A 25836-nucleotide genomic window follows, 5' to 3' on the forward strand; every position below is an offset into this window, starting at 1 on the left:
AATTTCGTCCCAAAGAAGTGTCCCTCTATCGTGATCCAAGCCAGGATGTCGGTATATTACACCAAGAATTAGCTTTTCTTGACCCTCTACAAACTCACCCAAACAGATTCTGTTACTGCTCCATCTATTTTTATACCTGTTTTTATGCAACAATTAATATTTTCTCGAACATATAATGCAACTCCTCCCCCTTCCCATTATATCTGTCCACATGGAACAACTTAAATCCTTGAATATTACACTCAGCAATCATACCCCGACTCTTTAAATCATACCATGTTTCAGTTAATGCAATGATATCAAAGTTCCCAGCACATGCTACCAAACGTAGTTCATTAATTTTATTTCTTGCACTTCGACTGTTAGCATAAAATACCATCATATGTGTTTTCTTCTGCACATTTTTCCTATTCATCTTTGTTTTTACACAATTTCTGAAATTATCATTACCCAGAGTTGCTCCATTACAGTTACTATTAAGATTCTTAATATTAGAGCATAAGCCAATATATCCATACTCATTATTTATCATTTCTAAACCCATACCTCTAACTAATCCTAGTTTAAAGTCCTAACAACCCCCTCAACTGAGCTAGCAAGAAAACCCACACCTGCCCTGGATAAGTGAACCCCATCCCTGGCATACATGTCATTTCGGCCATAGAAGTTGTCCCAGTTGTCAATGAATGGTACTGCATTATCCTTACAGTGTTTATCCAGCCAACAATTAATACCAACTGCTCTGGACAACCATTCATTACTAACACCTCTTCTTGGTAAAATGCCACATATAACAGGGCGCCCCCCCCCTTCTTCCTAATTATGTCTATAGCTGTCCTGAACTTTCTAACTAAATTTATTTATTTATTTATTTATTTATTTATTAACAATTTGAGCACACATACAGAGGTACAAAAAAATACAGATAAGAGAAGCATGCCAAAGCCACTTATACTATGCATAGCATTACGGGCTGGCTTAAAATTAACTTAAGATTAACTAAGCAATGATGAAATCAGTGATAAAACATTAATGTAAACAGATTACTATAAAGCACAAGTGAGTATTACAAAGACAGGTCATATGGTTGCATGCATTGTTGTACATTCAGTCGTATGAAGTATTCTGTTAGGTAGTGTATTTAAAAAATAATAAAGTTAGATTCGGTTTTAGGTTTAACATTTATGTGATATAATTGTGAGAAACATTTAAGATATACAATTTATAAGGTTCAGTTATTCAGTATTTATTTGGTTTTGGGTGAGTAAGTGATCTTTGAGAAGAGACTTGAATTTATAAACAGGTAGTGTTTCTTTTATATTTACAGGTAATGAATTCCAGAGTTTAGGGCCTTTTATGTGCATTGAGTTTTTGCATAGTGTGAGATGGACACGAGGTACATCAAAGAGTGATCTGTGCCTTGTGTTATGGTCATGTGTTCTGTTGAGGTTGGCAAGGAGATGTTTGAGGGGAGGGTTAATGTCAGAGTTAAGTGTTCTATGTATGTAATAGGTGCAATAATAAGTATGGATGTTTTGTATGGTGAGTAGGTTGAGTGTTTTGAATATTGGTGGAGTGTGCTGCCTGTAGTGAGAATTTGTTATCATTCTAACTGCAGCCTTTTGTTGGGTAATTAGTGGTCTGAGATGGTTAATTGTTGTTGAGCCCCATGCACAAATTCCATAGGTGAGATAGGGGTAAATAAGAGAGTGATATAGGGCCAGGAGGGCTGACTGTGGAACATAGTACCGTATCTTCGATAGTATGCCTACAGTCTTGGAAATTTTCTTAGAAATTTGTTGTATATGTGTATGAAATTTGAGTCTATTATCAAGGTGGATTCCTAAGAATTTTCCCTCTGTTAGCTTTGTGATAGGTGATCTGTTTATCATTATGTTAAGAGGGACATCTGTAGCTCTGTTACCAAACTGAATGAAGTAGGTTTTGTCAATGTTTAGTGTAAGTTTGTTAGTCCTCATCCATGTATATATTTTCTGTAATTCGGTATTTACAGTATTGGCTAGCGTGACTGGGCTCGGGTGAGAGAAGACGTATGTAGTGTCATCTGCAAATAGTGTGGGTTTGAGTAATTGCGAAGCATTTGGAAGGTCATTTATGTATAGGAGAAAGAGAAGAGGGCCAAGGACACTTCCCTGTGGGACACCAACTGTAATTGGTTGCGCAGAAGAGTTTGCCCCATTTGCGTACACATATTGGCTTCTGTTGCTGAGGTATGACTTGAGGTAGTTGAGGGAGTGCCCTCTTATACCACAGTGTGACAATTTTACGTGGAGCAAGTCATGGTCAACTGTATCAAAAGCTTTACGTAAGTCAATGAAGATCCCCAGTGGGACTTCTTTTTTCTCTATTGCAGTGTATATATGTTCTAGCATGTGTATAATAGCATCATTAGTATTTTTATTAGGCCTGAATCCAAATTGGCAGGGGTTGAGTATGTTTTGGGAGATAAAGTAGGAGTAGATTCGTTTATGAATTAATTTTTTGAAGATTTTTGAGAGAGGGTGTAAGTTGGATATTGGCCTATAGTTATTCAACTCTGTTTGGTCTCCTCCTTTGTGGATCGGGGTGACCCTTGCTATTTTGAGTACTGTAGGGAAGGTGGAGGATTCAATGGATTTGTTAAAGAGTGTTGCAATGATTGGTGATAGCACTTGTGACACTTTTTTGTATATAAAGGGTGGTAAGGTATTTAAATCTCCTGCCTTGTTTTTTAGTGCGTTGATAATAAGGGAGACTTCGTATGGGTTAGTCGGAGCTAGGAACAGTGTGTTCGGGTAGTTGCCAGTGAGGTAGTCATTTGGTGGGGTATCTGAGCTTGGGATTTTATTGGCAAGGTTTTGTCCTATAGTGGAGAAGAAATCATTGAGTCTGTTTGCTGTTTCTGTTGGTGGGAGTTGGGGTTCATCTGATTTTGCTAATTTTATTTCGCTATTTCATGATATCTTTTTTGTTCCCAGAATTTCTGATAGGGTTTTCCAGGTCTTTTTTATATCACCTCGTAAGTTGGATAATCTGTTCTCATAATACAATTTTTTTGCCCTTCTCATCAGGCTGGTTAGGATTGACGAGTAACGTTTTGTTTGGTCTCTGGTTATGTGACCCATTCTGTACTGTTTTTCATATTGGTGTTTTGTATTTATGGATTTGAGAATGCTGGGTGTTAGCCAGGGACTGTTCAGTCTCTTAGCTGTCATCTGTTTAGTTTTTTTAGGGCAGTGCTTGTTATAGAGGTATTGGGTCTTTTTTAGAAAATTATTTATACATTCGTCAATATCTGTATAGATTTCTAGCTCAGTGTGCCAATCAATTCTACGCTTGCCTACATCATTGCCTCCAGCACTGAGGCAAATAATAGGATTGATCCCATTACCGTTCGTGATGTTGTCAAGCCGGCTAACAATGTCCTCCATCCAAGCCCCAGGGAAGCAAACCCTCTGTCTCCAACTCCTGTCCTCCAAGCAGAATGTCCTATCCATGTATCTAACGTGGCTATCCCCAACAACAACAATATTCTTACTTTCCTTGGTGTCGTTCGTCGTGACGTTCCCAGTAGTCGACTCACATTCGTCGAGTAGCACGGAGAATGCATTAGATGTTTCCACAACAGTTTCCACAGCAGTCTCTTTCTTCTTCATCGTTTCTACCTTTCCACTCGTCTTCTTGATCGTCAACTTCGTTCCATGCTGTCCAGCCACTGACCAGTTTCCCTTCTTGACCTGAGGACTCAAAACAGGAGGACTACTACAAATCTTCTTGTTTTCCTCGGTCAGTCGCCGAATCTCCATCTTCGCTACTCTCAATTCTTCCTTAAGCTGCTGGTAAAGTTGCTCGATGGAGGGCATCTTGGTTCAGTCCACGGAGAGCACAGAAGTCACTTCTTCACCTTATTAATATCCCCTTTATTAATACCCATCTTCCCCAGTTACTAAAAACAACAGACATAGCCCCACTCCACAAAGGGGGCAGTAAAGCAACAGCAAAGAACTACAGACCGATAGCACTAACATCCCATATCATAAAAATCTTTGTAAGGGTCCTAAGAAGTAAGATCACCACCCATTTAGAAACCCATCAGTTACACAACCCAGGGCAACATGGGTTTAGAACAGGTCGCTCCTGTCGTCTCAACTATTGGATCACTACGACAAGGTCCTAAATGCACTAGAAGACAAAAAGAATGCAGATGTAATATATACAGACTTTGCAAAAGCCTTCGACAAGTGTGACCATGGCGTAATAGCGCACAAAATGCGTGCTAAAGGAATAACAGGAAAAGTCGGTCGATGGATCTATAATTTCCTCACTAACAGAACACAGAGAGTAGTCGTCAACAGAGTAAAGTCCGAAGCAGCTACAGTGAAAAGCTCTGTTCCACAAGGCACAGTACTCGCTCCCATCTTGTTCCTCATCCTCATATCTGACATAGACAAGGATGTCAGCCACAGCACCGTGTCTTCCTTTGCAGATGACACCCGAATCTGCATGACAGTGTCTTCCATTGCAGACACTGCAAGGCTCCAGGCGGACATCAACCGAATCTTTCAGTGGGCTGCAGAAAACAATATGAAGTTCAACGATGAGAAATTTCAATTACTCAGATATGGTAAACACGAGGAAATTAAATCTTCATCAGAGTACAAAACAAATTATGGCCACAAAATAGAGCGAAACACCAACGTCAAAGACCTGGGAGTGATCATGTCGGAGGATCTCACCTTCAAGGACCATAACATTGTATCAATCGCATCTGCTAGAAAAATGACAGGATGGATAATGAGAACCTTCAAAACTAGTGAGGCCAAGCCCATGATGACACTCTTCAGGTCACTTGTTCTATCTAGGCTGGAATATTGCTGCACACTAACAGCACCTTTCAAGGCAGGTGAAATTGCTGACCTAGAAAATGTACAGAGAACCTTCACGGCGCGCATAACGGAGATAAAACACCTCAATTACTGGGAGCGCTTGAGGTTCCTAAAACTGTATTCCCTGGAATGCAGGCGGGAGAGATACATGATTATATACACCTGGAAAATCCTAGAGGGACTAGTACCGAACTTGCACACGAAAATCACTCACTACGAAAGCAAAAGACTTGGCAGACGATGCAACATCCCCCCAATGAAAAGCAGGGGTGTCACTAGCACGTTAAGAGACCATACAATAAGTGTCAGGGGCCCGAGACTGTTCAACTGCCTCCCAGCATACATAAGGGGGATTACCAGCAGACCCCTGGCAGTCTTCAAGCTGGCACTGGACAAGCACCTAAAGTCGGTTCCTGACCAGCCGGGCTGTGGCTCGTACGTTGGTTTGCGTGCAGCCAGCAGCAACAGCCTGGTTGATCAGGCTCTGATCCACCAGGAGGCCTGGTCACAGACCGGGCCGCGGGGGCGTTGACCCCTGGAACTCTCTCCAGGTAAACTCCAGGTATAAAGGGACTATACATGCTCTCCGCCAATCCCTAGGTACTTTCCCCTCTTTCATACATTTATTAAACAAAAGTACCAACCACTCCAACACTATATCCCCCCTGCTTTTAACATTTCTGTCATGATCCCATCAGTTCCAGCTGCTTTACCCCCTTTCATTCTACATAATGCCTCACGTACCTCCCCCACACTTACATTCTGCTCTTCTTCACTCCTAAAAGATGGTATACCTCCCTGACCAGTGCATGAATATATATATATATATATATATATATATATATATATACAGTGGACCCCCGGTTAACGATTTTAATCCGTGCAAGAGGGGTAATCGTTATGCGAAATAATCGTTATGTGAATGAATTTTCCCCATAAGAAATAATGGAAATAAAATTAATCCGTGCAAGACACCCAAAAGTATGAAAAAAAAATTTTTTTACCACATGAAATGTTAATTTTAATACACACAAACTGAAAAAGGCATGCACACTTACATGACACTTACTTTTATTGAAGATCTGGTGATGATTGATGGGATGGGAGGAGGGGAGAGCATTATCTTCTTACTGTTTAGAAGGGGAATCCCCTTCCATTAGGACTTGAGGTAGCAAGTCCTTTTCCGGGGTTACTTCCCTTCTTCTTTTAATGCCACTAGGACCAGCTTGAGAGTCACTGGACCTCTGTCGCACAACAAATCTGTCCATAGAGCTCTGTACCTCCCGTTCCTTTACGATTTGTCTAAAATGGGCCACAACATTGTCATTGAAATAGTCACCAGCACGGCTTGCAACAGCTGTGTCAGGGTGATTTTCATCCATAAAGGTTTGCAGTTCAACCCACTGTGCACACATTTCCTTAATTTTTGAAGTAGGCACAATGGATTCCACAACTGGCATAGGCTTCTCAGGGTTAGCCCCAAACCCTTCAAAATCTTTCTTAATTTCCATACTAATTCTCACCCTTTTTACCACAGGGTTGGCACTAGAAGCTTTCTTGGGGCCCATGGTCACTTATTTTCCAGAAACAGCACCGAAAACACTGTAATAATACGAAATATTCCGATTGTATGCTTGGATGTTATTGCGGAGGCTGGCTGGTAAACAATGCCACCGGCGGAACATGTGAGCGTGGCTCAGGCCGCACATTGGAAGCGTCTCGGACGAAAATCGGTAAGCGGGTTTTTAAGCGGTATGCGAGGCAAAATTTTTGCAATTAAAGTAAGCGGTATGCGAAATAATCGCTATGTGATGCCATCGTTATGCGGGGGTCCACTGTATATATATATATATATATATATATATATATATATATATATATATATATATATATATATATATATATAATATATAAATATATATATATATATATATATAATATATATATATATATATATATATATATATATATATATATATATATATATATATATATATATATATATATATATATATATATATATATATTTTTTTTTTTCAACAAGTCGGCCGTCTCCCACTGAGGCAGGGTGACCCAAAAAAGAAAGAAAATCCCCAAAAAGAAAATATTTTCATCATCATTCAACACTTTCACCACACTCGCACATTATCACTGTTTTTGCAGAGGTGCTCAGAATACAACAGTCTAGAAGCATACACATATAAAGATACACAACATATCCCTCCAAACTGCCAATATCCCAAACCCCTCCTTTAAAGTGCATGCATTGTACTTCCCATTTCCAGGACTCAAGTCCGACTATATGAAAATAACCGGTTTCCCTGAATCCCTTCACTAAATATTACCCTGCTCACACTCCAACAGATCGTCAGGTCCCAAGTACCATTCGTCTCCATTCACTCCTATCTAACACGCTCACGCACGCTTGCTGGAAGTCCAAGCCCCTTGCCCACAAAACCTCCTTTACCCCCTCTCTCCAACCCTTTATATATATATATATATATATATATAATATATATATATATATATATATATATATATATATATATATATATATATATATATATATATATATATATATATATATATATATACATATATATATATATATATATATATATATATATATATATATTTATATATATATATATACAGTGGTCCCCTGCTTTTCATAGTTCCCGGCAATCGTAAAATTCACCAATCATAGAGGTATTTTCGTATAAACATGGACTCGCTTTTCATAGGTTGACTCGCGAGTTGTAGTTCGTCCGGGACGCGTACCCACGGCGTGAGCCAGGGCGGCAGCCAGTCTGGCATTGTTTACCAGTGAGCAAAGGTCCCCTCACGTGCTCCAGCGAAATATTTCATAATATTCCATTTATTTTAGTGATTGCAAGTACTAAATAAGCTAACATGGTTCCAAAGAAAGCTCCTAGTGCCAAGCCTGTGGTAAAGAAGGTGAGAAATACGATTGAATTTAAGAAAACCATCATTGAACAATATGAAAGTGGTACAAGTGTGGCCGAACTGTCCAGGATGTATAAGAAACCCTACACAACCTTATGTTCCATAGTGGCCAAGAAAAATGAAATAAAGGATGCTGTTGTTGCAAAGGGAGTAACTATGCTGACAAAAATGAGATCACTAGTACTGGAAGAGGTTGAGAAGTTATTATTGGTGTGGATAAATGAAAAACAATTAGCAGGAGATACTCTTATGACTTCGTTTATTTGTGAAAAGGCTAGGCAGTTGCATGAAGATTTGGTAAAGAAATTGCCTGCAAATAGTGGTGAAGTGAGTGAATTTAAGGCCAGCAAAGGCTGGTTTGAGAGATTTAAGAACCGTACTGGCATACACAGTGTGGTAAGGCATGGTGAGGCTGCCAGTTCGGACCACAAGGCGGCTGAAAAATATGTGCATGAATTCCAGGAGTACATAGAGGCTGAAGGACTGAAACCTGAACAAGTGTTCAATTGTGACAAAACAGGCCTCTTTTGGAAGAAAATGCCAAAGAGGACCTTCATTACACAAGAGGAAAAGGCAATGCCAGGACACAAGCCTATGAAAGACAGGCTGACGCTAATGTTCTGTGCTAATGCTAGTGGGGATTTCAAAGTGAAGCCATTACTAGTGTACCATTCTGAAAATCCCAGAGTGTTCAGGAAAAACAATGTTTTGAAGAGCAAATTGTGTGTGTTTTGGAAATCTAATAGTAAGGCATGGGTCACGAGGGAAATTTTCATCGAGTGGTTCAATGAAGTGTTTGGCCCTAGTGTGAAGGAGTATCTCCTGGAAAAGAAATTGGATCTCAAGTGCCTGCTAGTAATGGACAATGCACCTGCTCATCCTCCAAACTTGGATGACCTAATTTTCGAGGAGTTTGGGTTCATCACAGTAAAGTTCTTGCCCCTGAATACCACTGCTCTCCTCCAACCCATGGACCAGCAGGTTATTGCAAACTTTAAAAAACTCTACACAAACGCTATGTTTCACAGGTGCTTGACTGTGACAACAGACACTCACTTGACCCTAAGGGAATTTTGGAGAGAACACTTCAGCATCCTCCACTGCATAACCCTTATAGGTATGGCTTGGGAGGGAGTGACTACCAGGACTTTGAACTCTGCCTGGAGAAAATTGTGGCCAGATTGTGTCGACAAGAGGGATTTTGAAGAATTTGGGACTGACCCTAATGAGCCTACGTCTGTTGTAAAATCAATTGTGGCACTGGGGAGTTCCATGGGGTTGGATGTGAGTTTGGAGGATGTGGAAGAATTGGTGGAAGACCACAATGAAGAGCTCACCACTGAGGAGCTGCAAGAGCTTCAGCAGGAAGAGCAACACATCGCAGCTCAGAATCTTGCTGCAGAGGAGGAGGAAGAGAGATGGAAGAAGGTGCCTTCTTCAGAAATTAAAGAGATTTTTACTATGTGGGGTAAGATGGAAAGCTTTATGGAGAAACATCACCCTAACAAGGTTGTTGCAAGCCAGGTTGGCAACATGTACTGTGACAAAGTCTTGGGCCATTTTAGGGAAGTGTTAAAGAGACGCCAGAAACAGAGCTCTCTCCACAGTTATTTTGTGAGACAGGACTCCAGTGATTCTCAAGGTGGTCCTAGTGGCATTAAGAAACAGAGAAGAGAACCCCAGAAAAGCAAATGGTACCTGAGGTGTTGATGGAAGGGGATTCCCCTTCCAAACTATTAACAATCCACTCCCTCTCCTCCTCCAGTCTCCCATACACTAAGAAGAATCTCCAATAAAGGTAAGTGTTATGCTGTTAATCTTTCATTCATCATTTCCCATTGTATTCTTTATGTACTACATGCATATTTCATGTTAAAAAATTTTTTGTTTTAATACTTCTGGGTGTCAGGAACGGATTAATTGTATTTACATTATTTCTTATGGGGAAAATTTATTCGTAAATCGTAAATTTCGTTTATAGTAACGGCTCCAGGAACGGATTAATTACAAACAACGAGGGACCACTGTATATATATATATACCTACCATCCGACTTACGGCCTGCTCGACTTACGACCGTGTTTTTTATGCCAAATTTCTAGGAAATAAACAACTATTTGTGTTGTACAGTGTTTATCCTAAGCCTTACAGTATAAAATACAGTACTAACAACATAAAAAGTAAAGTAAAACATGAAATACCAAAATAAAACAATAATTACAAAAATAATTACAAAAATCTTTTGTTGATATTTAGTAAAGTTCGACTTACGACCGGTTTCTCGGAACCGAACTCGGTCGTAAGTCGGATGGTAGGTCTCTGTATTATATATTTTTTTTTTTTTTTTTTTTTTTCAACAAGTCGGCCGTCTCCCACCGAGGCAGGGTGACCCAAAAAAGAAAGAAAATCCCCAAAAAGAAAATACTTTCATCATCATTCAACACTTTCACCACACTCGCACATTATCACTGTTTTTGCAGAGGTGCTCAGAATACAACAGTCTAGAAGCATAAACATATAAAGATACACAACATATCCCTCCAAACTGCCAATATCCCAAACCCCTCCTTTAAAGTGCAGGCATTGTACTTCCCATTTCCAGGACTCAAGTCCGACTATATGAAAATAACCGGTTTCCCTGAATCCCTTCACTAAATATTACCCTGCTCACACTCCAACAGATCGTCAGGTCCCAAGTACCATTCGTCTCCATTCACTCCTATCTAACACGCTCACGCACGCTTGCTGGAAGTCCAAGCCCCTTACCCACAAAACCTCCTTTACCCCCTCTCTCCAACCCTTTCGAGGACAACCCCTACCCCGCCTTCCTTCCCCTATAGATTTATATGCTTTCCATGTCATTCTACTGTGATCCATTCTCTCTAAATGACCAAACCACCTCAACAACCCCTCTTCTGCCCTCTGACTAATACTTTTATTAACTCCACACCTTCTCCTAATTTCCACACTCCGAATTTTCTGCATAATATTTACACCACACATTGCCCTTAAACAGGACATCTCCGCTGCCTCCAACCGTCTCCTCGCTGCTGCATTTACCACCCAAGCTTCACACCCATATAAGAGTGTTGGTACTACTATACTTTCATACATTCCCTTCTTTGCCTCCATAGATAACGTTTTTTGACTCCACATATACCTCAACGCACCACTCACCTTTTTTCCCTCATCAATTCTATGATTAACCTCATCCTTCATAAATCCATCCGCCGACACGTCAACTCCCAAGTATCTGAAAACATTCACTTCTTCCATACTCCTCCTCCCCAATTTGATATCCAATTTTTCTTTATCTAAATCATTTGACACCCTCATCACCTTACTCTTTTCTATGTTCACTTTCAACTTTCTACCTTTACACACATTCCCAAACTCATCCACTAACCTTTGCAATTTTTCTTTAGAATCTCCCATAAGCACAGTATCATCAGCAAAAAGTAACTGTGTCAATTCCCATTTTGAATTTGATTCCCCATAATTTAATCCCACCCCTCTCCCAAACACCCTAGCATTTACTTCCTTTACAACCCCATCTATAAATATATTAAACAACCATGGTGACATTACACATCCCTGTCTAAGACCTACTTTTACCGGGAAGTAGTCTCCCTCTCTTCTACACCCTAACCTGAGCCTCACTATCCTCATAAAAACTCTTTACAGCATTTAATAACTTACCACCTATTCCATATACTTGCAACATCTGCCACATTGCTCCTCTATCCACTCTATCATATGCCTTTTCTAAATCCATAAATGCAATAAAAACTTCCCTATCTTTATCTAAATACTGTTCACATATATGCTTCAATGTAAACACCTGATCTACACATCCCCTACCCACTCTAAAACCTCCTTGCTCATCCGCAATCCTACATTCTGTCTTACCTCTAATTCTTTCAATTATAACCCTACCGTACACTTTTCCTGGTATACTCAGTAAGCTTATTCCTCTATAATTTTTACAGTCTCTTTTGTCCCCTTTCCCTTTATATAAAGGGACTATACATGCTCTCTGCCAATCCCTAGGTACCTTCCCCTCTTTCATACATTTATTAAACAAAAGTACCAACCACTCCAACACTATATCCCCCCCTGCTTTTAACATTTCTGTCATGATCCCATCAGTTCCAGCTGCTTTACCCCCTTTCATTTTACGTAATGCCTCACGTACCTCCCCCACACTTACATTCTGCTCTTCTTCACTCCTAAAAGATGGTATACCTCCCTGACCAGTGCATGAAATTACTGCCTCTGTTTCTTCCTTAACATTTAAAAGTTCCTCAAAATATTCTCGCCATCTTCCCAATACCTCCATCTCCCCATCTACTAACTCCCCTACTCTGTTTTTAACTGACAAATCCATATTTTCCCTAGGCTTTCTTAACTTGTTTAACTCACTCCAAAATTTTTTCTTATTTTCATTAAAATTTCTTGACAGTGCCTCTCCCACTCTATCATCTGCTCTCCTTTTGCACTCTCTCACCACTCTCTTTACCTTTCTTTTACTCTCCATATACTCTGCTCTTCTTATAACACTTCTGCTTTGTAAAAACCTCTCATAAGCTACCTTTTTCTCTTTTATCACACCCTTTACTTCATCATTCCACCAATCACTCCTCTTTCCTCCTGCCCCCACCCTCCTATAACCACAAACTTCTGCCCCACATTCTAATACTGCATTTTTAAAACTATTCCAACCCTCTTCAACCCCCCCACTACTCATCTTTGCACTAGCCCACCTTTCTGCCAATAGTCGCTTATATCTCACCCGAACTTCCTCCTCCCTTAGTTTATACACTTTCACCTCCCTCTTACTTGTTGTTGCCACCTTCCTCTTTTCCCATCTACCTCTTACTCTAACTGTAGCTACAACTAAATAATGATCCGATATATCAGTTGCCCCTCTATAAACATGTACATCCTGGAGCCTACCCATCAACCTTTTATCCACCAATACATAATCTAATATATATATATATATATATATATATATATATATATATATATATATATATATATATATATATATGTCGTGCCGAATAGGCAGAACTTGCGATCTTGGCTTAAGTAGCAAGGCTCATCTTGCCATATGGGACAAGCGAAAATTTGTGTATGCAATAATTTCGCCAAAATCATTCTGAACCTAACGAAAAAAATATATTTCACTGTGTTTGTTTAGTATTAAATTATTGTAAACAAATCTAAAATATATTTAGTTGGGTTAGGCTAAAATAAATTGTTCTTGTTATAATAAGGTTAGGTAAGTTTTCTAAGATTGTTTTGGTGCAAAATTAAAAAAATTTACATTAACATTAATGAAAAAAATATATCTTTAAACGTATAGGAGAAAATTTTAGAAAGGACTTAATTTTAAATGAGTTCTTGCTAATTGACCAGTTTTACATATTCGGCACGACATATATATATACATACATATATATATATATATATATATATATATATATATATATATATATATATATATATATATATATATATATATATATATATATATATATTTTTTTTTTTTTTTTTTTTTTCAACAAGTCGGTCGTCTCCCACCGAGGCAGGGTGACCCAAAAAAGAAAGAAAATCCCCAAAAAGAAAATACTTTCATCATCATTCAACACTTTCACTACACTCACACATTATCACTGCTTTTGCAGAGGTGCCCAGAATACAACAGTTTAGAAGCATATACGTATAAAGATACACAACATATCCCTCCAAACTGCCAATATCCCAAACCACTCCTTTATATATATATATATATATATATATATATATATATATATATATATATATATATATATATATAGGTAGTAGGTTGGTAGACAGCAACCGCCCAGGGAGGTACTACCGTCCTGCCAAGTGAGTGTAAAACGAAAGCCTGTGATTGTTTTACATGATGGTAGGATTGCTGGTGTCCTTTTTTCTGTCTCATGAACATGCAAGATTTCAGGTACGTCTTGCTACTTCTACTTACACTTAGGTCACACTACACATACATGTACAAGCACATATATACACACCCCTCTGGGTTTTCTTCTATTTTCTTTCTAGTTCTTATTCTTGTTTATTTCCTCTTATCTCCATGGGGAAGTGGAACAGAATTCTTCCTCCGTAAGCCATGCGTGTTGTAAGAGGCGACTAAAATGCCGGGAGCAAGGGGCTGGTAACCTCTTCTCCTGTATATATTACTAAATGTAAAAGGAGAAACTTTCGTTTTTCCTTTTGGGCCACCCCGCCTCGGTGGGATACGGCCGGTGTGTTGAAAGAAAGAAAGATATATATATATATATATATATATATATATATATATATATATATAAAGTATATATATATATATATAGTTATATATATATATATATACGTATATATATATATACGTATATATATATATATACGTATATATATATATACGTATATATATATATATACGTATATATATATATACGTATACTATATATATACGTATATATACGTATATATACGTATATATACGTATATATACATATATATACGTATATATACGTATATATACGTATATATACGTATATATACGTATATATACGTATATATACGTATATATACGTATATATACGTATATATACGTATATATACGTATATATATGTATATATATATATATATATATATATATATATATATATATATATATATATATATATATATATATATATATATATATATATATATATATATGTCGTGCCGAATAGGCAGAACTTGCGATCTTGGCTTAAAAAGCAACGCTCATTTTGCCATATAGGACAAGTGAAAATTTGTGTATGCAATAATTTCGCCAAATTCATTCTGAACCTAACGAGAAAAATGTTTCACTTTGTTTGTTTAGTATTAAATTATTGTAAACAAATCTAATATATATATAGTTGGGTTAGGCTAAAATAAATTGTTCGTGTTATAATAAGGTTAGGTAAGTTTTCTAAGTTCCTTTTGGTGCCAAATTAAAAATTTTTACATCAACATTAATGAAAAAAATTTTTCTTTAAACGTATAAGAGAAAATTTTAGAAAGGACTTAATTTTAAATGAGTTCTTGCTAATTGACCAGTTTTACATATTCGGCACGACATATATATATATATATATATATATATATATATGTAGTAGGTTGGTAGACAGCACCCACCCAGGGAGGTACTACCGTCCTGCCAAGTGAGTGTAAAACGAAAGCCTGTAATTGTTTTACATGATGGTAGGATTGCTGGTGTCTTTCGTCTGTCTCATAAATATGCAAGATTACAGGTACATCTTGCTACTTCTACTTACACTTAGGTCACACTACACATACATGTACATGTTTATTTATACACACTCATCTGAGTTTTCTTTGATTTTATCTTAATAGTTCTTGGTCTTATTACTTTTCCTTTTATATCCATGGGGAAGTGGAATAAGAATCTTTCCTCCGTAACCCATGCGTGTTGTAAAAGTCAACTAAAATGCCGGGAACAATGGGCTAGTAACCCCTTTTCCTGTAAAGATTACTAAAAAGAATAAGAAGAAGAAAATTGTCAAAGTGGGAAGTCTGAATGTGCGTGGATGTTGTGCAAATGATAAGAAAGAGATGATTGTGGATGTTATGAATGAGAAGAAACTGGATGTCCTGGCTTTAAGCGAAACAAAGCTGAAGGGGGTGGGAGAGTTTCAATGGAGAGGAATACATGGGATTAGATCAGGGGTTTCAAATAGAGTTAGAGCTAAAGAAGGAGTAGCAATAATGTTGAAGGATAAGCTATGGCAGGAAAAGAGGGATTACAAATGCATAAATTCAAGGATTATGTGGAGTAAAATAAAGATTGGATGTGAAAAGTGGGTTATAGTAAGCGTATATGCACCTGGAGAAGAGAGAAGTGTAGAGGAGAGAGAGAGATTCTGGGAAATGTTGAGTGAATGCGTGGGGAGTTTTGAATCAAGTGTGAGAGTAATGGTGGTTGGGGATTTCAATGCTAAAGTGCATAAAAATGTTATGGAGGGAGTAGTAGGTAAATTTGGGGTGCCAGGGGTAAATGTAAATGGGGAGCCTTTAATTGAGCTATGTGTAGAAAGAAATTTGGTAATAAGTAATACATATTTTATGAAAAAGAGGATAAATAAATATACAAGGTATGATGTAGCACGTAATGAAAGTAGTTTGTTAGATTATGTATTGGTGGATAAAAGGTTGATGGGTAGGCTCCAGGATGTACATGTTTATAGAGGGGCAACTGATTTATCAGATCATTATTTAGTTGTAGCTACAGTTAGAATAAGAGGTAGATGGGAAAAGAGGAAGGTGGCAACAACAAGTAAGAGGGAGGTGAAAGTGTATAAACTAAGGGAGGAGGAAGTTCGGGCGAGATATAAGCGACTATTGGCAGAAAGGTGGGCTAGTGCAAAGATGAGTAGTGGGGGGGTTGAAGAGGGTTGGAAAAGTTTTAAAAATGCAGTATTAGAATGTGGGGCAGAAGTTTGTGGTTATAGGAGGGTGGGGGCAGGAGGAAAGAGGAGTGATTGGTGGAATGATGAAGTAAAGGGTGTGATAAAAGAGAAAAAGGTAGCTTATGAGAGGTTTTTACACAGCAGAAGTGTTATAAGAAGAGCAGAGTATATGGAGAGTAAAAGAAAGGTGAAGAGAGTGGTGAGAGAGTGCAAAAGGAGAGCAGATGAAAGAGTGGGAGAGGCACTGTCAAGAAATTTTAATGAAAATAAGAAAAAATTTTGGAGTGAGTTAAACAAGTTAAGAAAGCCTAGGGAAAGTATGGATTTGTCCGTTAAAAACAGAGTAGGGGAGTTAGTAGATGGGGAGAGGGAGGTATTAGGTAGATGGCGAGAATATTTTGAGGAACTTTTAAATGTTGAGGAAGAAAGGGAGGCGGTAATTTCATGCACTGGCCAGGGAGGTATACCATCTTTTAGGAGTGAAGAAGAACAGAATGTAAGTGTGGTGGAGGTACGTGAGGCATTACGTAGAATGAAAGGGAGTAAAGCAGCTGGAACTGATGGGATCATGACAGAAATGTTAAAAGCAGGGGGGGATATAATGTTGGAGTGGTTGGTACTTTTGTTTAATAAATGTATGAAAGAGGGGAAGGTACCTAGGGATTGGCGGAGAGCATGTATAGTCCCTTTATATAAAGGGAAAGGGGACAAAAGAGATTGTAAAAATTATAGAGGAATAAGTTTACTGAGTATACCAGGAAAAGTATACGGTAGGGTTATAATTGAAAGAATTAGAGGCAAGACAGAATGTAGAATTGCGGACGAGCAAGGAGGCTTCAGAGTGGGTAGGGGATGTGTAGATCAAGTGTTTACATTGAAGCATATATGTGAACAGTATTTAGATAAAGGTAGGGAAGTTTTTATTGCATTTATGGATTTAGAAAAGGCATATGATAGAGTGGATAGAGGAGCAATGTGGCAGATGTTGCAAGTATATGGAATAGGTGTTAAGTTACTAAATGCTGTAAAGAGCTTTTATGAGGATAGTGAGGCTCAGGTTAGGGTGTGTAGAAGAGAGGGAGAATACTTCCCGGTAAAAGTAGGTCTTAGACAGGGATGTGTAATGTCACCATGGTTGTTTAATATATTTATAGATGGGGTTGTAAAAGAAGTAAATGCTAGGGTGTTCGGGAGAGGGGTGGGATTAAATTTTGGGGAATCAAATTCAAAATGTGAATTGACAGTTACTTTTTGCTGATGATACTGTGCTTATGGGAGATTCTAAAGAAAAATTGCAAAGGTTAGTGGATGAGTTTGAGAATGTGTGTAAAGGTAGAAAGTTGAAAGTGAACATAGAAAAGAGTAAGGTGATGAGGGTATCAAATGATTTAGATAAAGAAAAATTGGATATCAAATTGGGGAGGAGGAGTATGGAAGAAGTGAATGTTTTCAGATACTTGGGAGTTGACGTGTCGGCGGATGGATTTATGAAGGATGAGGTTAATCATAGAATTGATGAGGGAAAAAAGGTGAGTGGTGCGTTGAGGTATATGTGGAGTCAAAAAACGTTATCTATGGAGACAAAGAAGGGAATGTATGAAAGTATAGTAGTACCAACACTCTTATATGGATGTGAAGCTTGGGTGGTAAATGCAGCAGCGAGGAGACGGTTGGAGGCAGTGGAGATGTCCTGTCTAAGGGCAATGTGTGGTGTAAATATTATGCAGAAAATTCGGAGTGTGGAAATTAGGAGAAGGTGTGGAGTAATAAAAACATTAGTCAGAGGGCAGAAGAGGGGTTGTTGAGGTGGTTTGGTCATTTAGAGAGAATGGATCAAAGTAGAATGACATGGAAAGCATATAAATCTATAGGGGAAGGAAAGAGGGGTAGGGGTCGTCCTCGAAAGGGTTGGAAGGAAGGGGTAGGGGAGGTTTTGTGGGTGAGGAGCTTGGACTTCCAGCAAGCGTGCATGAGCGTGTTAGATAGGAGTGAATGGAGACGAATGATACTTGGGACCTGACGATCTGTTGGAGTGTGAGCAGGGTAATATTTAGTGAAGGGATTCAGGGAAACCGGTTATTTTCATATAGTCGGACTTGAGTCCTGGAAATGGGAAGTACAATGCCTGCACTTTAAAGGAGGGGTTTGGGATATTGGCAGTTTGGAGGGATATGTTGTGTATCTCTATACGTATATGCTTCTAAACTGTTGTATTCTGACCACCTCTGCAAAAGCAGTGATAATGTGTGTGTGTGGTGAAAGTGTTGAATGATGATGAAAGTATTTTCTTTTTGGGGATTTTCTTTCTTTTTTTTTGGGTCACCCTGCCTCGGTGGGAGACGACCGACTTGTTGAAAAAAAAAAAAATATATATATATATATATCCTAGGTAGTAGGTTGGTAGACAGCAACTGTCCAGGGAGGTACTACCGTCCTGCCAAGTGAGTGTAAAACAGAAGCCTGTAATTGTTTTATTCGATGGTAGGATTGCTTTTGTCTTTTTTTCTGTCTCATACACATGCAAGATTTCAGGAACGTCTTGCTACTTCTACTTACAGTTGGGTCACACTACACATATATGTACAAGCATATATATACACACCCCTCTGGGTTTTCTTCTATTTTCTTACTAGTTCTTGTTCTTGTTTATTTCCTCTTATCTCCATGGGGAAGTGGAACAGAATTCTTCCTCCGTAAGCTATGTATGTTTTAAGAGGCGACTAAAATGCCAGGAGCAAGGGGCTAGTAACCCCTTCTCCTGTATAAATTACTAAATTTAAAAAGAGGAACTTTTGTTTTTCTTTTTGGGCCACCCTGACTTTGTGGGATACGGCCGGTTTGTTGAAAAAAAAAAACAAATATATATATCTTTCTTTCTTTCAACAAACCGGCCGTATCCCACCGAGGCAGGGTGGCCCAGAAAGAAAAACAAAAGTTTCTCTTTTTAAATTTAGTAATTTATAGAGGAGAAGGGGTTACTAGCCCCTTGCTCCCAGCATTTTAGTCGCCTCTTACAACACGCATGGCTTACGGAGGAAGAATTCTGTTCCATTTCCCCATGGAGATAACAGGAAATAAACAAGAAAAAGAACTAGTAAGAAAATAGAAGAAAACCCAGAGGGGTGTGTGTGTATATATATACGTATATGCTTGCACATGTATGTGTAGTGTGACCTAAGTGTAAAAAGTAGTAGCAAGACGTACCTGAAATCTTGCATGTTTATGAGACAGAAAAAAAGACACCAGAAATCCTACCATCATGCAAAACAATTACAGGTTTCTGTTTTACACTCACTTAGTTTTGAAAAGCCCTCATGCAGAGGTTAGTGGAGATAGACATACAAGTTTACCCCTTGCTTTATGAAATAGGTGCATTCCATTACCTAGACAGCTGTACTAAGCTCATTTAGGCCATCAACATTAATTCCACAAAATATTTAAGAAGTTTTGTGAACCACACAAATTGCATACAGCAAGCATATATCATACATACAGAATTTTCTATATAAATGAGAATAGCATGATAGCAAATTTACATAAATGAAGGTCACGTGAAGCAAGACACCCATATCATTTATATAAGGGATGAGAATACCCATGCCAATTATTATTTATATTAATATTACTATTATTATTATTATTAATATAGTATTTGGACCAAGCACTAAACCCACAGGGTCATAAAGCACCTGGGAAATTAAGAGGCAATTAGATTCAATCCAAGGAGAGGAGAGATCCAACTCTTTGCATCAAGAATCCCTCAATGGCATCAAGGAAACTTCTTGGAGAGAGTAACCATGGCAAGTACCCTTGCCATGCAAGGGTACTTGCACATGCAGGATGCGAACCTACTAGACGTGTGTGGTGGCATAAATGTGAACTTATAGTTCACATTTTTGTAAGTATAACTTATTGATCCCTGACAAGGGTGAAATGCTAAACATGTTTCCTTACATCTGCTGCCTGTTCACCTAATAGTAAATAGGTACCTGGGCATTAGCCAACTGGTGTGGGTCGCATCCTGAAAATGCCCTGGCATGATAGTGGCTTTCTTTGTACTTAACAAATCAAAATAGTAAACACAAATAACAAAAAAAGCACAATACCATGATTGGAACAATACACAAATAACCCGCACATCGAAGAGAGGAGCTTACGACGACGTGTTGGTATGACTTGGACCAAAATAAAATTTTTATCTTTATCTTTAATCTAAGTTGCCCAAAATGCTCTGCATAACCAGGAGATTTCTATATAGTATGCCAATGAGGTCAGCAGGGTCTGCATCAGTTGTATTATGTACTTGTAGATTACAGTGGACCCCCGCATAACAATCAGCTCCCAACTCGACCAATTATGTAAGTGCATTTTTGTAAGTGCTTTTGTAGGTGTATTTTTGGGGGTCTGAAACAGACTAATCTAATTCACAATATCTCTTATGGGAACAAATTCGGTCTATAACGGCACCCAAACAGACTTCTGGATTGAAACAATATCGTTATCCGGAGGTCCACTGTATTATTATTATTATTATTATTACTGCGTTAAGGTCGGTAAAATATAAGTCATGTGATTTAATGATGAACTTAAAGGATAGATTGCCATAATATTATACTCATGGTAATAGTGCCATTGTGTTCATAATTGAAATTGATATGTTAAAAGGGAAGATACAGAAATGTTGGACTGAAGGTTTAGAAGGTGTGTGTATGCAAGCCATGGTGGCTTCAATATTATGAGAAGATAAGCCACAAGCTATAAGAATTTAGTAACATGCAGAAAATGTACTAATACCATGTTAATGAAAATGCTTCAGAAACAATTAAAGGACAAAATGAAAGTAACACCTAATCTTTACAGCATATGTTATCAATAAATTCAGATTTTATTAACAATCAAAAAGAATAGCATTATAAATTAAAATAAATAAATGTATGAAAGTAAAGATAGAAGTATTAATGGCATAAGAGAGGCAATTATAAAAGTAACTTGACCTCAACAGGAATACCCAACTGGTGGGCACGCAGCTTCAGATCTGTATGTGTGGTGGCACCAAGTGGGTCTCCAACCACCAGTAATGCAACATCAATTGACCCAGCACCTACAAACAGGTCATCTGATGCCTGCTCCACCTGCTCCCGATCAGCCAAAATAACCTCACGATTATAAAATTTCTCCTGAAATTTCAAATGAGATTATGTATATTACATTTCAGATTTAAATACATATAGACTAATTTACTATTAAAATTCATACATCAATATGATAAAATTACAAACATACACTATATACAATAAACATATGGGTGTAAATGTATTACATAATGCAATAAGATCACAGTAAACAGGCAATATCAAAATATGCAAAACAACCACTGTGAAAGGATAGTGAAATTCCAAGCGCATTCGTGACTTCTCACATTATCAAGGAACTATAAAAGCATTACATCAAAGGAAGGCATATAAAGGGTCAAGACCACACCTCACCATCACATCCCACAACAAAGCAACACCTGACGCTCGACGACACCAGATTCACAAGAAAGGAAGAACACTGCAGCAGGCCCATTGGCCCAACTAGACAGGTCCTTCACGACAACCCACTAAAAAAAATATTTGCCCAGACCCAGTACTCTGCCCAAGAATTAAGATTTATTATTTGTCCAATGTATTATTAAATTCTTCCCAAATTTTATTAATTATAAATGAATCTAATTTATATAAACCAAAGGAAATATTCATATTATTTTCAAAACTGCTTTTTATGAAATGAGATTCAATTATATTCCTGTCGACCATGGACTTGCTTGATACAACTTTCTCAATGTTGTATCAAGTGGGATGTCGTGAAGGACCTGCCTAGTTGGGCCAACGGGCCTGCTGCAGTGTTGTTCCTTTCTTATGAGTCGGGTGTTATCGCACTTCAGGTGTTGCTTTGTTGTGGGATGTCATGGTGAGGTGTGGTCTCGACCCTTTATATGCCTTCCTTTGATGTAATGCTTTTATAGTTCCTTGATAATGTGAGAAGTCAAGAAAGTGCTTGGAATGTCACTATCCTTTCACAGTGGTTGTTCTGCACATTACATAATGTAAAATTAAGGAAGTGCACATCAATACAGCTCATAACTGACCAATGCCTCCTTTCCACCACTGATAATTGAGGTGTATGCTTCCAAGTAGACTCGTTGACACTTCTTAATGACCTCCAACCCCCGCACTGTCACATCGTGGGGGTCACCCAACCCCAGACCAATGAGGTAAAATACCATAACCTTTATTTACTAAACCTGGAAAGAAATTACAAGTTATTTAATGATGAACCATTAACAGCATGCCAGAGCAGAAAACATGAATATGGAACAAGCATAAGTAAATATAACTTTGCAGAGTCTAATGTATGCAATCAAGCACTGAACATACATGAACAGTTATAAAGGAATGGAATAAATTACTTCATAATAAAGGCAGTAATATTCTTAATCGTGAGCTTAACCTGGTCAGTCACACCAAAATTCAAATAAACATAAATAAATGTTAGCAATTTTAGGCTGTAAATTCTTAAATGAAATCAAAATCATTGAAGGATGCCTCACAGCAGAAATCAGACAGAGCTTATAAGTTTATAATAATTATTATTATAATCAAAAAGAAGCGCTAAGCCACAAGGGCTATACAGCAAGTTTATAATAAGAACAAGTTAACTACACCATGGAGTAAAGTTATTTCTTGGGCAAATTCTTATTTGGGGAGATACTAACAAAAGCAATTTTTTTTTTTTTGCACAAGCAGAACATCAGAACTAATCAATGCTTAGCACTTTATTAATACATTCAAGGGGTCATATAGCAACTTAAAGGGCATGTAAGGCACTCAGGTTTGAACCAGGAAAAAAAGTAATTCCTTGGATCAAAAACCACTCCTTCGAAGAACTACTAATGAGCGGAATGCTTAGTGATGCCTGGCCAATCACAGCGAACATAAAGACCGTTGGCAGAGTAAGGTTAAGTTATCTTAGGTTGGATTTGGTGGGTTTTATCAGGTTAGGTTTCTTACCATTTGTACAACACATCAGCAATGTAAAATCCACTCAATAGTGCACACGTTAAACTATATTTCATTAATGCAAAATTTGCTGAGGAGCAACATTAGTTAATACCCAGCGCTCATCTTACAACCAAATCATCACCATTATAATTACTAAATACATAACTCATTTACCTTATTCCTAGTATATAACCGTTCATTCTTTAAATAATAAGTTATTACAAGGACCCCAATGGAAATAAGTCACTCAGATTTTTTGGGGGTTATCCTAGGTGATCTACTGATGCTGGTACGTATGCATAATTTCTGTAACTGTATTTATGTGTACCTGTACCTGAATAAACTTTCTTACTAACTGCCTAGTTTATTATTTCACTTCGTAAAGTTGTCTGAATAATTACATGTAAGTACCTTCTGAAGAAGGGATAACAAAGGCAATGATACAAGCTAATACTTCAGGTAGTTTCACAATAGGCTGGCAAATTATGACCGGTTACTTAGAGGAAAAACCTGTCTAGTATATGCCACAATAGTCCTACTGTTGTGCCCTTGTATGGTTACTTTATTTAACGAGACTTCACCATTCAAACACCATCCTTTACACTTTAAGCGAAGTTTAACACACAATTACTTCACTTTAGCGCTGTTCTACGTCCTTTGCTACTATTTAAGTCTAAACACTTATTTACAGGAGTGATGTTGAATATTCACAGTGTTCACGGCAAGTTCAACACCCATATATCACGAGTTTAAAAAAACAATACCAGACAGTAATGTTCAAAGTAGCAGCAGCAGCAGCATGTGGTCCACCTGGCTGCTCTCCCTCAACATTCTCTTACTCTTAACTAAAAAACTTCCCTCAGGGTGACCTGCAGAGAAAGGCCATCGGTGCCTCCACACATCAAGAGATAAGAGTGACAGCTTTAATAAAACTCGACTAATTTCGTACCCCCAGTGGTAAAATTGTTGTAATATCACAAGACAAAGAGATCATCAGTATCGCCCTGGGCCCTACACCACTGTCGTCCTTTTAACTTAAACTTATTTAAAGATAAATACTCATTATAGAACACATTTACACAGTATTGAACTTTTCTTTTACATATTTTACTATGTAAAATGGCAATTTCACGTGGCTGCTTGCCACACTTCATTGATTTTTTTATCTTTACGATATAATTTAATCCCAGAAAAACGTTGTCTTCAAATTCCAGACATATTTCCTGCAGCGTCAACACAATTCAACTCAATTCAATTCAAGTTTATTCTCTATAAGGGTTACAATGTGGGGTTTACAGGTTTTGGGTATTGTGTGGTTTACATGTTATAAAATACTAATTACAGAGGGGGCCACTAGGACACCTAGCATGGCTAGGCATTTCGAGCAGACTTAGATTAATTTGAGCACACATACAGAGGTACAAAAAAATACAGATAAGAGCAGCATGCCAAAGCCACTTATACTATGCATAGCATTACGGGCTGGCTTAAAATTAACTTAAGATTAACTAAGCAATGATGAAATCAGTGATAAAACATTAATGTAAACAGATTACTATAAAGCACAAGTGAGTATTACAAAGACAGGTCATATGGTTGCATGCATTGTTGTACATTCAGTCGTATGGAGTATTCTGTTAGGTAGTGTATTTAAAAAATAATAAAGTTAGATTCGGTTTTAGGTTTAACATTTATGTGATATAATTGTGAGAAACATTTAAGATATACAATTTATAAGGTTCAGTTATTCAGTATTTATTTGGTTTTGGGTGAGTAGGTGATCTTTGAGAAGAGACTTGAATTTATAAACAGGTAGTGTTTCTTTTATATTTACAGGTAATGAATTCCAGATTTTAGGGCCTTTTATGTGCATTGAGTTTTTGCATAGTGTGAGATGGACACGAGGAACATCAAAGAGTGATCTATGCCTTGTGTTATGGTCATGTGTTCTGTTGAGGTTGGCAAGGAGATTTGTAGATGAATGATTCAGAGAACCGACATGTTGATAAATTAGACACATATACAACTCTTGGGAATCTTCATTGAGGAAACGTTTCGCCACACAGTGGCTTCATCAGTCCATACGAAGGAGAAACTTGAAGAACAGGAGGAGAATGAGGTAATCAGTCCCTCAACCTTGAGTCGATGTGTTCAGTCCATCAATCTTGAAGCTGTGTGTAGTCTGTGGTCAGTCAAACAAACGGGCTTCCACATGCATAAATTGTCATTTCTGTGGAAATTGGTGTCACGCCCCTTGTGCAGATATCCAAGAACTAGCTACAAGCAGTATTAAAACAGGGAAGTGTTTTTGGGTATGCCCAAATGAGATAAATCTGTGGACTAAAATCACAAGGGTATTAAAAGAGGTCAACATCAAAGCTGCTTTCATAGAAAACCTGGAAGCTTTCTACAACAGATGGGAACATAAAAAGTCCGGGCTGAATGGTACTGCCCTT

General features: G+C 37.9%; 1 protein-coding gene across 4 annotated transcripts in view; it reads right to left on the reverse strand.

Moving 5' to 3' along the window:
• Positions 1-24431, reverse strand: part of Dph5 (diphthine methyl ester synthase) — a 60446-nt gene extending 36015 nt beyond the window's left edge. The window contains exons 1-3 of one of the 4 annotated variants that reach the window (XM_070088354.1): positions 24330-24431; positions 22468-22623; positions 21332-21514 (exon numbers count right to left, since the gene is read on the reverse strand). In XM_070088354.1, the coding sequence (XP_069944455.1) occupies positions 21332-21514; positions 22468-22605 (321 nt within the window). In that variant the 5' untranslated portion in view covers positions 22606-22623; positions 24330-24431. The other 3 variants (XM_070088363.1, XM_053784695.2, XM_070088352.1) reach the window with 3 other exon arrangements.
• Positions 24432-25836: the final 1405 nt, after the last annotated feature.

The sequence above is a fragment of the Cherax quadricarinatus genome, chromosome 2 (genome assembly GCF_038502225.1).
Source record: "Cherax quadricarinatus isolate ZL_2023a chromosome 2, ASM3850222v1, whole genome shotgun sequence".
NCBI classification, from domain to species: domain Eukaryota; kingdom Metazoa; phylum Arthropoda; class Malacostraca; order Decapoda; family Parastacidae; genus Cherax; species Cherax quadricarinatus.